This window comes from Thamnophis elegans, chromosome Z, assembly GCF_009769535.1.
Source record: "Thamnophis elegans isolate rThaEle1 chromosome Z, rThaEle1.pri, whole genome shotgun sequence".
NCBI classification, from domain to species: Eukaryota; Metazoa; Chordata; class Lepidosauria; order Squamata; family Colubridae; genus Thamnophis; species Thamnophis elegans.
Genome location: NC_045558.1, coordinates 56,221,878 through 56,239,998, shown reverse-complemented (window position 1 = coordinate 56,239,998; position 18,121 = coordinate 56,221,878). Strand labels below are relative to the sequence as shown.

General features: G+C 41.5%; 1 protein-coding gene across 2 annotated transcripts in view; it reads left to right on the top strand.

Annotated features, from left to right (window-relative positions):
• ACAD11 (acyl-CoA dehydrogenase family member 11) overlaps window positions 1-18,121 on the top strand; it is a 101,356-nt gene that overhangs the window by 8,267 nt on the left and 74,968 nt on the right. The window contains exons 2-5 of one of the 2 annotated variants that reach the window (XM_032235164.1): window positions 8,649-8,748; window positions 9,327-9,452; window positions 11,296-11,457; window positions 17,707-17,874. In XM_032235164.1, the coding sequence (XP_032091055.1) occupies window positions 8,649-8,748; window positions 9,327-9,452; window positions 11,296-11,457; window positions 17,707-17,874 (556 nt within the window). Of the gene's footprint in view, window positions 1-8,648; window positions 8,749-9,326; window positions 9,453-11,295; window positions 11,458-17,259; window positions 17,296-17,706; window positions 17,875-18,121 lie in introns of those variants that run through there. The other variant, XM_032235165.1, reaches the window with a different exon arrangement.

Below are 18,121 nucleotides of genomic sequence, written 5' to 3'. Positions count from 1 at the left end.
TTCACTGTCATACTTGGCTGATTTTCAGCACTTAATGTATCTTTTTAATAAAAAATTTTAATTTTTAATTTAAAACAAATACAACATCCTTCTTTACATGCTATAGAAAGTGTATCAGTTGGTTACAAATAGACTTTTGCGCATCTCTTCCACAGTCAACAAACATAATTCATGTTAACTCGAGCATTTAAACTCATATTCATACATGTCACCATCATCATATATCCATTTTCATTTGACTATAATTGTTATTAAAAAATAATAATAATTTTTGTTTCTTAAACAATACATGCCCACACCAGTGGGAAAAGAAAAAAAAAAACCACAAAGAAGACAAAAAGAACAAAAAACAAGGCAGGGGAAAAAAAAGAAAAACAAAAGAAAAACCAAAAACAAACAAACAAAAAGAACACAGGTATATATTATAAAAAAAAGTATATCAGCTGGTTACAACATGTTTTGGTGCATCTCTTCCATTAATTCATATTAATTCAAATATCTTAACTCAAATGTTTACCATATTGACGTCATTATATCTCCACTTTTCGTTGACTACAGTTATTTAAACATCCTTCGTCCTTAACTATGCCAAAGATTTAATCCATAACCACATGCTGACATTTCATTTACTTGTTTGTAAAATCCTCTATTAACATCAAATCATATCCTGTTTTAGCTGAACATCCATAATATTTAATACCAAAAATTCCATCTTCCATGCAGTATAGTTTATTATCATTCTCCCTTCTTTATGTAATTATATCGTATATCGTAACATTTTCCCCATATTAGTTAACATTTAACTGTATATATTTTATTTTATTTTTTAATAGTGACAATTATTGTGATTAATAACCTTTGTATATGGTCCAAAAATATTTCCCACCTTCCCTTCTCATATCCAATTATTATTTATCATATCAACTCCACATTATATACATTACTATCAATATCAATTATTATTCAGCTATGTCTATTACAAATAAGAGTACTTAGATTTAGTTAATTTTAAATTGTATTCTTCCATCTATCAGCCTATGTCTCTCCAATAACAAAACCTTCTTAATCCTATTGCCATTTGTGGAACAGATTTACCAAATGTTTTTATAAGCAAGTCCAAACAGGAATAGCTTTGCACCTTTTTGCTCAGGATGCCTCTGATGTAATAATAACGTTGTCCCAGGCTTGTTACACTTTTCAGTTTGTCTTTAATTCTCAAGGGTGGAATTGAAAATTCTGCAAATGATGTTTCATAAAGTATAGATTCTTTAATGCTTCTCATTCCTCCTGCGCTCTGTCTTTTAAAATAAATCTTCTGTATGGCTGCCCCCCTTTCAAGCGTTGCATCTCTTTCTCCCTCCGAAATAAACCAGACGCCCGGCGTGTCAGCAAGTTGAGAGATTTCATTTCTCACATTCTTCATTTGTATTTCAGGAACATTCAAACATTCAATGTTCTCACTTTTTTCTTCATATTTTAATGTTAAATAGTCCAGCTTTTTTTCAAATCTTTCATATGAGTCAAACAACTTTTGAAATGCAGAGAAAATCATTTGAAACGAATCACTTGAAGCATGTATAGACGCCATGTTGTGACGCAGCTAGAAGCTCAAAGATATTTGCAAGTAAGAACACGCTGGGAGCTGTGCGATCTTATCTGATCTTAGACCAACACAGCCAAGCAATAAAAGTGTCAGATTGTAAGAAGCCCACTTAAGAAGAGTCAGAGGGAATGTTGGAGTAATCTTTAAAACATTTAAGAAATAGGGTAACCACCGGCCATAAATCCATATAAAAAAAACCAATTCGCCGCTAGATTCTTCTGTTCTTTGGTTTCAATTAGTTTAAATTTTAATGCGGACCGTATCTCTTTGAGTAATAAAATCAGCTTACCAGTTGAAATCACTTCCACTGTTCTTAAGGGCAACCTGCAGTTTCGGTTAGCTTACAGCTAATCCAGAAGGAGCTGGCAAAAGGGGTTAAATTCCAAGCCCCCCAGAGACTTGCGAACGTCTCTGAGGTCACTGGATCTCCCCTAACCTTTCACTGTCTCTCCGGGACAGCTAGGGTCCGAAACGACCCGTCCAATTCCTTCGGAATAGGGGAATTTCAGGAATAGCCTGAAACTCCGTCTTCTCACTGCTAAGCCCCGCCTTCTCTCCGGAACTTAATGTATCTTGATGCCTTTTCATTTAAACAATGGAAAACCAGAAAGGCACTGTGCTTATGGCATCAATTGACCTTATTCCTTGACCATCTTGTTGCTCTTTACTGCACCCATTCCAATTTTTCTGAATTCTTCTTAAAATATAGTACTCAGAATTGTAACATAGTATTTATGTCAGAGTTTGACTGGTATATAATACTTTAATATAGTTAAACTATTACTTCCCATTATTTTGAAGTTTTATATTTGTTTATGTTTTCTAAAATTGCATTTAGCAACAGCAATAGCACTTAGACTTATATATCACTTCACAGAGCTTCACAGCCCTCTCTAAGCAGTTTACAGAATCAGCATTTTGCCCCCAACAATCTGGGTCCTCATTTTACCGACCTAAGAAGGATGAAAGGTTGAGTCAACTTTGAGCCAGTGAGACCCAAACTGCCAAATACTTTCAGCAGAAGTAGCCTGCAGTCTACTGTATTCTAACCACTGTGCCACTGCAGTGGAGGCCTTTATCCTTTAAGTGACCATTTTCCAATCCTGATTCATATTCCTCTTGTAGAAAATTGATAGATGTACTAGATATTGTTGCATCAAATAACTGGTAAACACTGGTAGTGCAATAAGAAAGTTAACCAATTATGTGGGTTGGTCTAGGCTTAGGTTGAAATTTGGAAGAGATTACTAAAGTTCAAACTGAACTGTGGCAAGCTTTCTTGTCCCTAAATTCCAATAATAAAGAATAATTTACTTTATTATAGATAATTAATAATAGATAATATTAATATATTAACGGACAAGAGGTTTGGCAGAGACAGTAGCTAAGGAAACATTAAATCAGCCATAAAAGTGTTGTAATATTATAGACCCATATGAGTACTTATGACTGTGCTATTGATTAGACATGTGCTTTGTCGAAAACAAAAAATAATTATTTTTGTTATGTTTGTCATATTTGGTAGAGTAGATTGTGATTCATAATGTGTTTCTCTGAAAATATGACAGGGTCTTATTTTCTTTTGACCCCTGAAATAACCACTTGGCCTTATTTTCAGGGAGGTCTTATTATTTTTGAGGTGCAGGAGGCTACGAGTATGGTCATCTCATGGCTGCTGCTATGTTGCAATATTTTCGGGGAGGTCTTATTTTCAATGGAGGGCTTATTTTAGCTCATGCACTCAAAAGCCCGATTGGGCTTATTATCCAGGGAGGTCTTATTTTTGGGGAAACAGTGTAAAAATGTTGAGAGAAAGGACATATTGACATGAATCAATCTAACCTTTGCTCTTTGCTTCTGTTAAAGAAGTTGCTTGTGCTATTTTGCTATGGTTAGGAATCATTTGTTAGGAATTCATTTTGTAAAAGAATTATATCTTTTTCTATCTGGTTTCTCGCTTCTGTAATTTGCTGCAGAACTTGGCACATCCTTGGAGACAGTTCCCAGGAACATCCTGCTCCATAGATAAGTGGGGCTGCCTAGGAACACAGAAGGACAAGGGATACTCTGTAAGATAGCAAGGCAGGGGCTTGAACAAAGAACGCTTTAAAGACCACGTTGATGACGAACCTTTGTCTCTGATTGGATAAACTTTGTTTCTATCAGCATAAAATGTATATAATACTCTGAGCTACTCTTTTAGAGTGTGGCTATTCCTTATATGCTTCTGTCTGTATGTTTTGGATATAGTTTTGTCATCCAGCCTTTTTACTTTGGCCAAAGGAATAAAAAGCTATTATTTTTGCAAGCCTTATCTTGAGTTTCACCCTTTTTCGCATCTCAGTGGCTCGGGGAAACTTCTGGGCCCTTACAGTAGACTGTGATTCATAAAAATGTTAAGAGACTTGCATACCTATAGAAAGGTCTAATATTCCTGTTAAAATACCAGATTTTTGAGATGCAAAAAAAAAATAAAAAATCAGACCAAGATAAATCACTTCAGAATTTCTTCTGTATAGGGGAAGAAGGCGGGCTTAGCAGTGAGAAGACGGACTTTCAGGCTACTCCTGAAACTCCTCTATTCCAAAGCATTTGGACGGTCCCTTTTTGGACCCAAGCTGTCCCGGAGAGACAGTGAAAGGTAGGAGGAGACCCAGTGGTCCCAGAGACGTTCGCAAAGTCTCTGGGGACCTGGAAAAAACCTCCTTTGCTAGTGACTTCCGGATTAGCCATAAGGCTAACTGAAACTGCAGACAGCCCTAAAGAAAGTGTCGAAAGTGTTTCCAGCTGGTAAGATTATTTTATTACTCAGAGAAAAACAGACCGCCTAAAAATTCAAGCTAATTTAAATTAAAGAACAGAAGAATCTAGCGGCAATTTTGATTTTTTTATTGGTTTTTGGAGGGTGGTTATCCTACCTTTTAAATGTTTTAAACGTTATTCACACGGACAAAGGATAGATCACTCCAACATCCCCTCTGATCTTCTGCAAGCGGGCTGTAAACCAATTCACTATAATTTGGTTGTTTACAACTTGACACTTTTATTGCTTGGCTGTATTGGCTTAAGATCTGATAAGATTGCACAGCTTTCAGCCTGCTTTTATTTGCAAATACCTCAGAGCTCTCAAGAAAAAATACTAACTGCATACAAACATGGCGTCTATTCAAGCGTCTATTCAAATGATTTTTTCAGCACTACAGAAATTATCTGCCACATAAGATAGAATTCAGAGAAAATTGGATTATTTGGTGTTTTTGGCAACAAAATATGAGAAAAGAAACAGAATGTTTTTCAAATACAAAATAAAAATTTTGGAGATAAAGAACCTGATATTCATGAAAATTGGTTTACTTCTGAGGGAGGAAAGAATGAAATGTTTGAAGAGGAATCAAGCGGATTGAAAGTTTACTTTAAAAGACGGGGCACGACAGGAATGGGAAGCATCAAAGAACTTACAGTTCATGAAATACCATCTGCAAAACATTTGATACCACCACTGAGAATTAAAGACAAATCGATAAAGGAAATAAAGAGTGGGCGGCAGCATTATATGAGAGGCATTACAGACAAAAAAGTGCAAAGATTTATGAATTTGCTCATAAAGATGTTTGGAAAACTGGACCCACAAAAGGCAGCAAATGTAAGACTGTTCTGTTATTGGAGAGACACAGGTTGATAGATGGAAGAATATAACTTAAAATTAGCTAAACTTAGTTAAATTCATTTGCAATAGGTATAGATGAATAAAAATTGATAATGATAGTAATGTATATAATGTTGAGTTGATATGATAAGTAATAATTGGATATGAGAAGGGAAGGCTAGAAATATATTTGGACTATATATAAAGATTATTAATAACAATAATAATTATTATAAAAATAAAATAAAACTATATACAGTTAAATCTTAACTAATAGGGGGAAAATGCTATGATATAGGATATAATTAAATAAAGAAAGGAGAATGATAATAAATTATATATATATAATTATAATTATATATATATTATATATATGGAGGATGAAATTTTTGGTATTAAATATTATGGATGTTTAGCTAAAACAGGATTTGAGGACTTAATGTTAATGGAGGATTTTATAAATAAGTAAATGAAATGCCAGCATGTGGTTATGGATTAAATATTTGGTATAGTTAAGGATGAAGGATGTTTAAATAACTGTAGTCAACTAAAAGTGGAGGTATGATGATGTTAATATAGTAAACATTTGAGTTAAGATATTTGAATTAATATGGATTAATGGAAGAGATGCACAAAAACTTGTTGTAACCAGCTGATATACTTTTTTATAACATATACTTGTGGGGTTTTTTTTGTGAGTGTGTGTGTGTGTGTGTGTGTGTGTGTTTTAAATTGTTGTGTATATCAAATAGATAAATGCATATACAATAGAGAGATACAAAGTGTGTCTGTGGGGGGAAATATAGTTAGGATAGACTAGTAAAGGTAAGGGAATAAGAAATGATACTAAATTATATCTGGGTTGGCAGAAGTACCATCTCAAGGAAACATAAACTGAGATTTAAAATAGAAACACCAATAATAGTAGAAGAAGAAAGGAAAAAGGGGGAGAGAATGAAAGGAAGATGGGGGAAAGAAGAAAGAGGTAAGGAGAGGAGGATGGAAAGGAGAGAAAGAGGAGGAGAGAGGGTAGAAAGGGGAAGAGGAAGAGTAGGAGTAGGAGAAAAGTATGGGAAGAAGGAAGGGGAAGGAGAGGAGGAAGGAGAAATGTAGAGAAGGGAGAGAGGGAGAAAGGAAAGGGAAAGGAAAAGAAGATGGAAGGGAGAGAAAAGGAAGGAAAGAGGGTAGGAAGAGAAAAAGGAAGAGTAGGAGCGAAGGAGAGGCAAGGGAAGAAGGAAGGGGAAGGAGAGGAGGAAGGAAGAAAGTAGAGAAGGGAGAGAGGGTGAAAAGAAAGAAGTAAGGAGAGGAGAGAAAGGAGGAGAGAGGGTAGGAAGGGGATGAGGAAGAGCAGGAGTAGGAGAAAGGTACAGGAAGAAGGAAGGGAAAGGAGGGAAGGAAGGAAGAAAGTAGAGAAGGGAAGAAGGGAGAAAAGAAAGGGAAAATAAGGTGGTGTTATAACAGGAAGAAGGGATGGTAAACAAAGCAACCCAAACCGTATATTATACCTATTAAATGAAATAATAAATGTATAAAAATGATAAATGTTAAAACACCTGTAACCAAATGACATGCTATATGTGATGATTTTTTTTTCTGTTTTGTTTCTTGTTCTTTTTTTGTTCTGTTTTTTTCACTGTTGTGGGTATATGTTGTTTATGTAACAAAAAAAATAAAATAATTTTAAAAAGAAGAATTTCTTCTGTATAATTCAATTGAAAAACAAATTGAAATCTTTTGGGGGGGGATATATGTATGTATGTATGTATATATTTATACACACACACACACAAACACACACACACACACACACACACACGGTTGCGCAAGAGAGAGGTTTAGTTTTGTGTTAGAATAATAAAAGTGTCAAGGGTTCTTGTTGGATATATCGTAGGACTCAGCTTGATGCAGGAAATCCAAAGATAAATGAGTGCCAAACAATTATTCATCCTCCCCATTGTTTATGGTATAACAGATTTTTCTGATGTATTGAACTATGGTTTAGTATATCCAATTATATCTCTCCAAAATCTCTTCTGTATCTTAGTCCATTACATTTAGTCTTATCATCTGGAATAGAGGAATAGGATGCTATATTAATATAAACTATAATACAGGTCAGAATGGGCATTATGTATACATACGGGTCAGAATGGACATTATGTATACATGCTGATCTTGTTTTATTCCTGTACTACTTTATAGGGTAGTTTTTCTGACTATCATAGAATTTGCAAGTGGAACAGAAAAGGAAAAATGCAATGGTATCAATTAAACATTTTACAATATTGAAAGCTGCTGGTCATGTGTGATATTTCTCATGGGAAATAGATAACCTAGAATTTCTCTAACCATGTGAAACATTATTCCCTAACATGGCACAATCACGTTTTGGATGAGGAAATGCAAGGCTTGATATATCTGACTAGGATGACCATCTGAAGGCTGCCAAATTGAAGGGGCTGATGTGGAGAAAGGAACCTCTATACACAATTTAGTCAGTCTGGATTTAATGCATCATATCAGGAGACTTCTGAAACATTTTTTTTTTTTGCAGAGTAAAAACAATAGTGAGTTTTATGGCATTGCAATGACTAACATATTAATTATGCCGTTAGATTTCATGGATCCCAATCTACTTCATCAATATGAAGCACAGTCCTAAGAAATTGATATTACATATAAACAAAGTTATTGGTGGATGCAGGGAGAAGCATGAAGAGGAGAGAATGGAAGCTGATGGGGAAAGAAAATATAAAAGGCATATTTAACGTAATCAGAGATTGTGATCTCTTTTTAATCTGTGAGAAATAATACCTTTGCCTTTCATCATACTGATAATAAATGACTTATACAGTGTGGGAGTTTTGTTTTGAAATTATTTTTTCTCTAGTGCAAACTGAGGAAACACTACTACTCCTTTGTTCCCTCACTATTGTCTATACAGGCTGAGAGGTGTAGCTTTCCATTTGGAAAATAGTCCAAATGAAATAAAATGAATCTTAAGCATAATTCTAGGAAGAGGTCCATTGTTGAATGCATATTAATATATAGAGAACTGCTTGTTCAATTCTTAACATTAAAAATGCCCAGAGAATTATTCAGTCTGTTTTAAAGTACTGAGCTTGAGGAACTCATGGTAGAAGTCAGCAGTTCTTAAACTGAGCTTAATTTAGGAATATCCTGGGGATAATGGAACAATTTGTAATTGTGAGTTGAGGGAGTGCTGTTGCTGAGACTTTTCTGTAAATCAAGAGAATCTGAGGTCTTTTTTGTGGCGATAATAACTTATTCAAGGCTTAGAAAAGTCTAATTTAAAAGTCACTGATATAAATAATAGCTTCTTATCTACTCATTAGTAATAATTACTATTATCTGTTATATCTCACTATGTTTATGTAGTTCTGGACAATCAAACCCCACCTTTTACTTGAAGAAAGGACTTAAAACCTATGTGCTTAGAAAGAAGCCTCATGGCCCTCTCCTACCTCAGGCTCACAAGGTACTAAACTGTTATAATTAAGTATTATTGCTCTTTGTGTTTGTCTTGGGAATGCTTTGGCAGTTTGGCAAGCCATCTAGAGAGGCACTATGATTCAGTAGTGAGTAAAACTACTGCAAAACATCATTATTCTTAAACTCCAGCTAAAAGCTGTTTCATTCCATGTCCCTTCCCTCCAGCATGGTTTTCATTCTAAATTATAAATCATAAGTTCTAGGATCATTTTGATTTATTTATTCAAGATCAATGAAGCTGAAAAAGCATTCCGGCTCCCCAAAATACCTCAGCTGGGGCAGTTTGTATTCTGTTGATGCTCATATTCTACTAAGTAGGAAGCCTATTTGCTATTATTTTTCATGATATTAAAATAGAATTTTAAAATGGAGAAAAGCTCCATTGAATTTATAGAAATTATAATGCTTATGAAATGCTACACTATCATTATTTGCTGAAGTATTTAGTACTTCACCATATTCTTCAATTCTACCAATTTGAATACAATGAACATGCTTTCTATGGATCATATCCTGTTCATGTTTTTAATGTCCATATTTTTGTACATCCTACAAATATCCCAGATTGACAGAGAATATTGGATTCAAAAAGTTTTGTATGCAGCTGGGTTTCCAGTTCCTGAACCTCTTTTATACTGCAGTGATGTTTCAGTGATCGGAACAGAGTTTTATATGATGCAACATGTTCAGGTTAGTGTCCTCCTTGCAGCCACATTGACTTGACTATTCACATTTTTAGACCAGAATCCAGAGATCCCTGCAGTTACTATAGCATCATAAGAAGTGATGCCCTCTAAATCAACACAGACAAATTTTGTGTTGCTAAGAATATCATTTTTCTTCATATCAGAGGGTAACACTGGTATGAGGTGTGGCTCAATGATTTACAGGCTAGAGTGCATAGAAGTAAAACATGTTTGGCCTCTTTTTGTGTTGGGGGAATTTAAAGGGAAAATATTCCTTGGTTGCTGTATATTTTCATTTTTGTGTTTATGATAGAAATTTGTTTTTAACTTATTTTAAATTGATTCACAATCCAGATCACTTGCTGAAATGAGTGGCTGTACAGTCAGTGAGTGAGTAAGTCAATAAATGAATAAGATACCTCAAACTTTACAATAAAAATGATTTACTGTCAAAGATTGTAGGACTCTCCAGAAGAATATTTGTGATGGTATAGGGCTAAAATGGGAAAGGATAATTTGCAAACATAACTCCTTAGTGCCAAAGGGAAGTAACTAGTAGATCCTTTCCTGTGTTATACTGCTATTCTGACAGCTGAAGTGACTTCCAGTTATTTTCTGGATACCATTGAAGGCAGAGATGGGTTGCTGCTGGTTTGGCCTGATTCAGCCAAACCGTTGGTGGAATTCAGGCATGGTCACAGAACCAGAAGCAACCCAGGCCTGCCACGCCCACAAACTGGATTCCTCACTGCCGCTTGGCTGCCGCCATTTTGGATTTTGATGACTAGGTGTGTGCAGTTCAGTGTAAATTGTTCTGTGTATGAAAAATTTACATTGAAGAGTGCACACACCCACAGTGCCCATCTGGTGCACACTCACATTGTGCACGGATTGCGAACCGGCAGTAACGCCGGCAGCAACCAACCCTGAATCAAGATTATCATCTCTCCACCAGGTCAGGATGCACGGGGTGGGTGCATTGTAGATTTCTTCTCCTAAATTCTGCTATCTTGTGGGACCTTTTTCATGATATCTCTACCCCTTTCAAAAAACATACTGCCTGAGTTTTAGAGGCCCCTCTCCACTTTATTAGCCTTTTGGAGGCTGTGAATATTTGCCTTCTCACCCAGGCATTGATCTAGGATCGAAGTGAATCCTATAAATGTAAATATAGAATGAGTATGATGTGGTGATTGGGTTATATGAGGCTCTGATGAATTTCTGGGAATCAGCATACAAATTTAATAAATTGGCAATTAATTAATTATATCAATAATGTATTTAATACTTTGTTATTATCTCAATGCATTTAATACATTGTTATTATATCAATGTATTTAATACATTGTTATTATATCAATAATGTATTTAATACATTGTTATTAACGTGCTTATATTTATGCAGGTTTTATTGAATATCATTGTCAGCCGCCAGGTTTAGATAGGTAGATAAATATCAGATAGGTAGATAAATAAATAAATAAAGAAAGAAAGAAAGAAAAGGAAGGAATCCCATTCTGTCTACTCTTACGATTTTCATAGTGAAAAATAAGTAATTGAAAAGTACAGAGCCTCTTGCTATTTTCCAGAGGAAGGAAGGAAGGAAGGAAGGAAGGAAGGAAGGAAGGAAAGAAAGAAAGAAAGAAAGAAAGAAAGAAAGAAAGAAAGAAAGAAAGAAAAAGTTTTGCTCCCCTTTAAGTGGAATGAAATCTCCTTGTGGATCAGCAAGTTTGAATTTAATTCTAGTATTTCAAATAATTAGACAAAGAAGGTGGAACCAAATCCTTTTATATTTCAATGGTATCCTTTTTTTTTCTTATTTCCTTATGATTTCAATTATGTCTCAGGGTCGCATCTTCCGAGATATCACATTACCTGAAGTAAGCCCAGCAGAAAGATCAGCTTTATATATAGCAATAATAGAAACTCTTGCAAAGCTGCACTCCTTCAAAGTTAATTCATTAGGCCTCCAGGACTATGGACGGGGAGCAGGTTACTGTAAGAGGCAGGTAAATATTTCATAAACCCTTTCCCATTCTGTCTACTCTTATGATTTTCATAGTGAAAAATAAGTAATTAAAAAGTACAGAGACTCTTGCTATTTTCCAGAGGAAGGGAGTCAGTGGTCACGTGTGGGTATTCTCACAGCTTGATTGGTCCAAAGACTGAAAGCAAACTCTTAAATACTGGTGCCTTCCAGTCCTAACCCAGTTTCCTCTCAGTCTTTCTTGGTCCAAGAACTGTTGAGAATATTCCATGGTAGGATTCTGTTTATTTCAGTCTGATCTTTCATTTGGCTTAATTGGGCACTTTAAAAGTTTTTTAGAATTTTAAATTCTAAATTGTGCAGCTGCGGTCCCAAGGAACAATTCTCTGCCTCGGGCGGTTGGGGAGGGCCCTGTGGAGCATTTCCTCCCCTCCCCGTGGGACCGGAGCCTCAGCCCTATCTCCGGGATTGTGGGGTTGCCAGCTCCAGGATTCAGCTGCAAAAGGGGCAGCTCTCCCTTAAGGGAATGGCGGTGAAAGCGGCTTTGGCGCCACGTGGAGTGCACGAGCCTCTCGGGAGCCGCTGATTCATCTGGGCGGCTGCCGCTGCAACCAGCTTCCTGCTTGCCTTTGCAGGGAATGAGTGGGGGTGAGGAGAGCGTGCCTGGGTGCCGCATGGCTCTCCCCGACTTTGCTTTGAGCGGTGCTGGCTCCTGGAAGCCCGGCTGAGCCACTTGGGTTTGTTGAGATTCCTCGCCCATGCACAGAGCTCCGGCGGCCATTTTGGCTGCCTCCAGGTGCGCGGGGCTTCTGCTTCTCTCTACGGTGAGTGTGAGGCCTGGCCAGAGGGCGTTTTGGCCTAGCTCCCCTGCAAGCTAGTAGGCCCTTGTCCCGACGGGGCCTACAGAGGCCGGTGTTTCCTGCTTCCTTCATCGGACACGTGAGTAAGCTATGGACAAGGGGGCAGAGATTTCCCAGGGCCAGGTGGTGGGCCCGATCAGGGGTGGTGAAACCCTGGAGCGGGAGGTGGGGCAAGGGGTCCCCCCTCGGGGTCCTTGGCTACCCAGCACCCATCTAGGTCCTCCACCAGGGAGGAGGCCAGGTGGCACAGGGCAATTGAAAAGACATTTGCTAGGGCAGAGAGGCAGGCCAAGTAAGCCCGGAACAGGTGCCGGTCTCCTCTCAGGCCTATTTCTAGTCAGTCTTCTCCTAGGGGGTTTAGCCCTTCTTCTTCCTCGATCTCACCCGACAGGCCTTATGCCTATGCCAGGAGGAGGGGATCCCCCTCTCCCACAGGTGATCCTTTGGAGGGTACGTCTGGTATCCTTGCTCCCCTCGCAGGTTGGCTCCCCTGGGGCCTAGTTCTGCTTATGGTGATGTGGAGGACTTGGATCGCCTCCCTGAAGGTCTTAAAAGACTTATTTCTGCAGCCATTTCGCGTGGCATTGCCCAGCGGGATAGGAGTTCTTTTTCTTCCAGGCATGGGGGTCCGGGCCGGTCCCAGTATCATGCTGCCTCTCCTTCTATGGTTAGCAAAGCTTCAGTATGGGGGAGGAAAATTTGCAGGACATGGGTTTCTCGGAGGATGAGGATGCGGCCCCCTCAGATGAGCCTTCTTCTTCAGGCCTCTTTGTCCCTGCCATGTTCAAGATTCTCTTGGGCAAGGCAAGGAAAACCACCAAGGTGGGGACGGGGGACCCTTCGGTCCCTTCACCTAGGGATCCTGACATGGCCATGTTTTCGGCCACGAATAAGGAGGAGATTCCAGCTCCTCCCTTATTCATGGAGGTCCTGACCAACCAGTGGCCGCATCCCTCCAATTTCTCGGCTTCTGGGAGTAATGACCGCTGGCACTATAATGTAGAGCAGGCCTTTGCCCGGGCCATTCAGTTACCGGCCATTGACACTCCAGTGGCCACCCTGGTCTCCTGCTCTCCGGTGGAATCGGGCGATGCAGTAGATAAATTGAAGCCGGAGGATAAGTGCACTGAGCTTACCTTGAGGAAGAACTTTAATGCCACTGCATGGGCTATCAGGTCCGCAGCCTCGGCGTCCTATTTTAACCGAGCCACGGTCATGTGGCTTAAGCAGCTCCAGGAGCGCATTCCGATCCAGGACGAGCAGCTCCACCAGGATCTCATCAAGATCATGGCGGCCTGCCAGTTTTCCGCTGATGCAACCCTGGACACGGTCAAGTTTGCATCCAGTGCTTGGCCACTTCTGTCACGTCTCACAGGCTCCTATGGCTGCATCACTGGCAGATGGATAACAAGGCCAGGTGGAACTTGGCGGCCGCTCCTTTCAAAGGGCCTAATCTTTTGGGGAAGGCCCTCGACCCCATTCTGGTCGAGAATAAAGACAAGAAGAAGGTTCTTCCATCTAATGCTAAGAAGCCCTAGTCTAAGTCTCATCCTTATCGTAGGCAACAGTATAGGGCTACAGATTATGACTATAACCAGCATTTTTCTTCTTTCCGATCTGACAGGCAGTTTCCCAGGTCGTCCTTTCAGGACAGAAATCGCTTCCAACACCAGTCCAGGCGGCCCTTTCATGGCGGAGGTGGCCGTCCCTACCGCAGAAGGAAGTGATTCGAAACCGAGTCGTCCCATTGGCGGCCGCCTTTCCCTCTCTGCGGATTGATGGGACGAGATCACGTTGGATGCTTGGGTCCGAGCCACGGTTCATCATGGTCTCAGGTTAGAATTTCTCTACACCGCTCCGAATCTCTTCAGGTCATTCCCTCCATCCTGGAGCCTGGAGCGCCGCCGCCTGATGGATCAGGCCATCGCCCATCTTCTTGACATTTAGGCAGTGGAGCAGTTCCTCTGGAGGAGTGGGGCCTGGGCCACTACTCCAATCTGTTCGTGGTTCCGAAGAGCTCGGGGGGCTGGATGGCAATTCTGGACCTCAAACACCTGAACCATTTTCTGGTGTACAGGCGATTCAAAATGTCCTCCCTCAAGTCTATCCTTCAGGGTGTCTGGAGGGGGGACTTCTTGGCTTTGGTAGACCTCACAGAGGCCTATCTTCACATCCCAATTCTGGCCAGTCATCGCAGGTTCCTAAGGTTCTCTCATGGGAACCGCCACTACCAATACAGGGCTCTTCCCTTCAGGCTGGCCTTGGTTCCCTGGGCCTTCACGAAGGTTCTGGCGACCCTGGCGGCTCATCTGCGCTCCATCCCGGTACGGCTCCAATGTTATTTAGACAATGTCTTGGTTCAGGCAGGGTCTCTTTCTCAGGCCATCTCGGACCTTCGGCTCACCATTCGAAGCCTTCAGAGCCTAGGGTTTTTGGTGAACTTCCCCAAGAGCCATCTTTCCCCCTCCATATGCATTCTCTACCTGGAGATGGTCATAGACTCTGTGTCAGGGGTGGTGCGTCTGTCCCAGGAGCCTCAGAGCAGCCTATGTCAACTGGCAAGAAGTGTTTGCGAAAGTCGGTTAGTTTCGATCCTCACTCTATCGCAGTTATTGGGCAAGATGGTTTCTTGCATTGGGATTGTCCCGTGGGCCAGACTTCACCTCCAGTGGGAGCTCATTCCCTTTCTGAGGGGGTGATTGAGCAATTCTCTTTGGACTCTCCGCCTCTCGGTGGGGGTCCAGGTCTCGCTGGGGTGGTGGCTTTCCCCGGCCATTCAGAGGGCTGCTGCTTCTGGGAGTCGGATAGGGTGACCGTCACCACGGATGCAAGTCTGTTCGGGTGGGGGGGCCCTGGTGGGTTCCCGCATGGCTTAGGGCAGGTGGACGGCCTCGGATCTCCGCCACAACTTAAATTGGTTGGAGCTGAAGGCAGCCCGCCTGGCTCTACGACACTTTCAGGCCTCAGTGTGGGGCTTCTCCTGACGGACAATGTGGCCACCAAGGCCCACATCAATCGTCAGGGGGGGACCCAATCTCGGGCTCTCTGGCTGGAGGCTCTGAGGCTGGGTGCCTGGGCGGAGAGGCACCTGTTGTCCTTGGTGTTGGAGTACATCTCCGGGCTCTCTAACGCCCAAGCGGATTGGCTGAGTCGGGTGACTCTGGACAATGGCGAGTGGCAACTCCATCTGTCGTTGTTTCGGAGGATCTGTCAGAGGTTCGGCACTCCTCTGGTGGATCTGTTCGCCTCACCCACAAACTCACAACTTCCCAGGTTTTTCACCCGTTTCCTGTCCAGGTCTGCGGAGGGCACGGACGCCCTCAGGAGCAGATGGCCGCACCTTCTGTGTGCATTTCCTCCCATCCCCCTCGTTCTGGGGACCATCCGGGAGGTGGTAGCAGAGAAGGCTCTGGTCATTGTGGTGGCCCCTTATTGGCCAAGGAGGCCTTGGTTCGCAGACCTAGTCCAGCTGTTGGTGGCTCCTCTGTGGAGGATTCCACAGGAGGATATGGTCTTGCGGCAGGGGGTCCTCCTTTACCCAGAGCCCCAGTGGCTCCATCTGACTGCCTGGCTCTTGAACGGCGGCTGCTGAGCGGGCTAACCTGTCCTCCGGGGTCATTTGTACAATCGAGGCATCTCAGCGTCCTTTAACGACCCTCATCTACAATTCCACCTGGGCGGCCTTTGTCTGGTGGTGTTCTCCTCTTGGCATTTCTCCCGACAGAGCCAGTATTCCCAATATCTTGGACTTCCTGCAAAAGGGCTTTGACGACGGGCTTTCTCAGAATACGTTGCGCCGCCAGGTGGCAGCTTTGTCTTCGGTCTTGGGGGGCGTGGGATCTTCTTCCCTCTCCCATGTTACCTGATCAAGCGTTTTTTGAAGGGGGCGGCTAATCTCAGGCCTCCCCCCATCCACCAGTTCCCCACGTGGGATCTTCCCCTGGTTTTCAGGGTTTTGACGGGGGCCCTATTCGAACCTCTCCAGTCTGTTCATCTGCGGTTCTTGTCTCTGAAAGTGGCCTTCCTGGTGGCGGTTACCTCCGCCCAACGTATTTCTGAACTGGGCACCCTGTCTTCCAGGGACGACCTTTGCCATTTTCACCAGGACAGGGTGGTGCTTCGCCTTGATCCTACCTTCCTCCCGAAGGTGAACACTCCCTTTCATAGGGCTCAGGAGATCGTCCTGCCTGACTTTTGCCTGGGCCCATCCAATGATAGGGAGAGGCTCTGGCATCGGTTGGATGTGTGCCGTGCTCTGCGGATTTATCTCCGATGGACCGAGGGGGTCTGTAGGTCGGAGGCCTTGTTTGTTTCATTCCAGCCCGGAATGTTAGGTTCTAGAGTGTCCTCGGCCACCATTGGCCGTTGGCTGAGGCAGGCCATTGCGGAGGCCTACGGAGCAGCTAGTTGGCCGGTCCCATTGGGCATCACAACCCATTCTACTGGGAGTGCCACGACCATGGTGGCGTGGGCCCCAAGGGCCCCGTTTGAAGACATTTGTCATGCGGCCACTTGGGCTTCTCCGACACCTTTCATCCAACATTATTGTCTGGATGCCTTCGCTTCGGCGGACGCGTCATTTGGTTGGAGGGTCTTGCAGAGGGTGGCGGCTGATGCTCCCCTTGGGCCTTAGTGGTTTCCTGTTTTCCCTCCCTGGGACTGTAGCCTGGATATGTCCCACACATGACCACTCCCTCCCTTCCTCTGGAAAAAGAACATTGGTCTTACCTGAACATGTCTTTTAAGAGGAAGGGAGGGAGTGGTCACGACCTGCCCTGGGGATTTTTCCTTTGGGGCCAAGGGGAGGGCCCCGGGTGGTTCCCGTGGGGTTTGTTGTTGTTGTTTTTGTTGTTTCAGTTCTACCGTTCGCCTTCGAGGAAACTGGATTAGGATGGAAGGCACCAGTATTTAAGAGTTTGCTCTCAGTCTTTGGACCAATCAGGCTGTGAGAACATCCACACGTGACCACTCTCCCCCTTCTTCTTAAAAGACACGTTCAGGTAAGACCAATGTTTTTTTACATATTGCAGATCTTGATACTTCAAACTTTGTGATGTTAAATAAAGTTATTACATTTAAAGAGTTATGGAATATTGAATGATATGTTTTCCTGACTGCTCACAATAATTACATTAGCACGGTAGTTAGGAAAAACAGCCTAAAAGGTAAAATGTTAAGGAAGTGATAATTAGCTTTTGTTTGTATATAGGCTATAGTGAGGAACAGAAATTAATTCCAACAGAGATGAAGACATTAAAATGGCAGTGCACCAATAATAGCAATTCAAATAATTTGAAATTGTTTAAAACACAGTGTAGTGAATGTGATATTCCAAGGAGTCTTCTCAAAAATCAAAGTCTCTTTCATTCACTATCAACTTCAGACTAATTTTGATTATGGTTTGCTTTTAGGTCTCAACTTGGATGAGGCAATATAAGGCAGCTGCTCATATCCAAATTCCAGCTATGACAGAATTATCTGAATGGTTAACGAACAATTTACCTGATGATGCTGATAATGAAATTACTTTGATTCATGGTGACTTTAGAATAGATAACATCATCTTTGATCCAAGAGAGGTATCAGATTGCATTTTTAAAGTAACTTCTACTATTTCGTTTTGTGTCAGCCTTTTATTGTTATAGTATATAATAATATAATCTTATAAGTTTGTCAAAATTTCCCTCTACTACATTTTATACTAAACAAAATCAAAGCAAGAGTTTTTTGAGTTTCTCTCTCTCTCTCTTCCTTCTTTCCTAAAAACAAGCTTCCTAAAACAGAGTAATCTTTTCTGGACCTCCCTCTCTTTTCTAAATGGTTTGT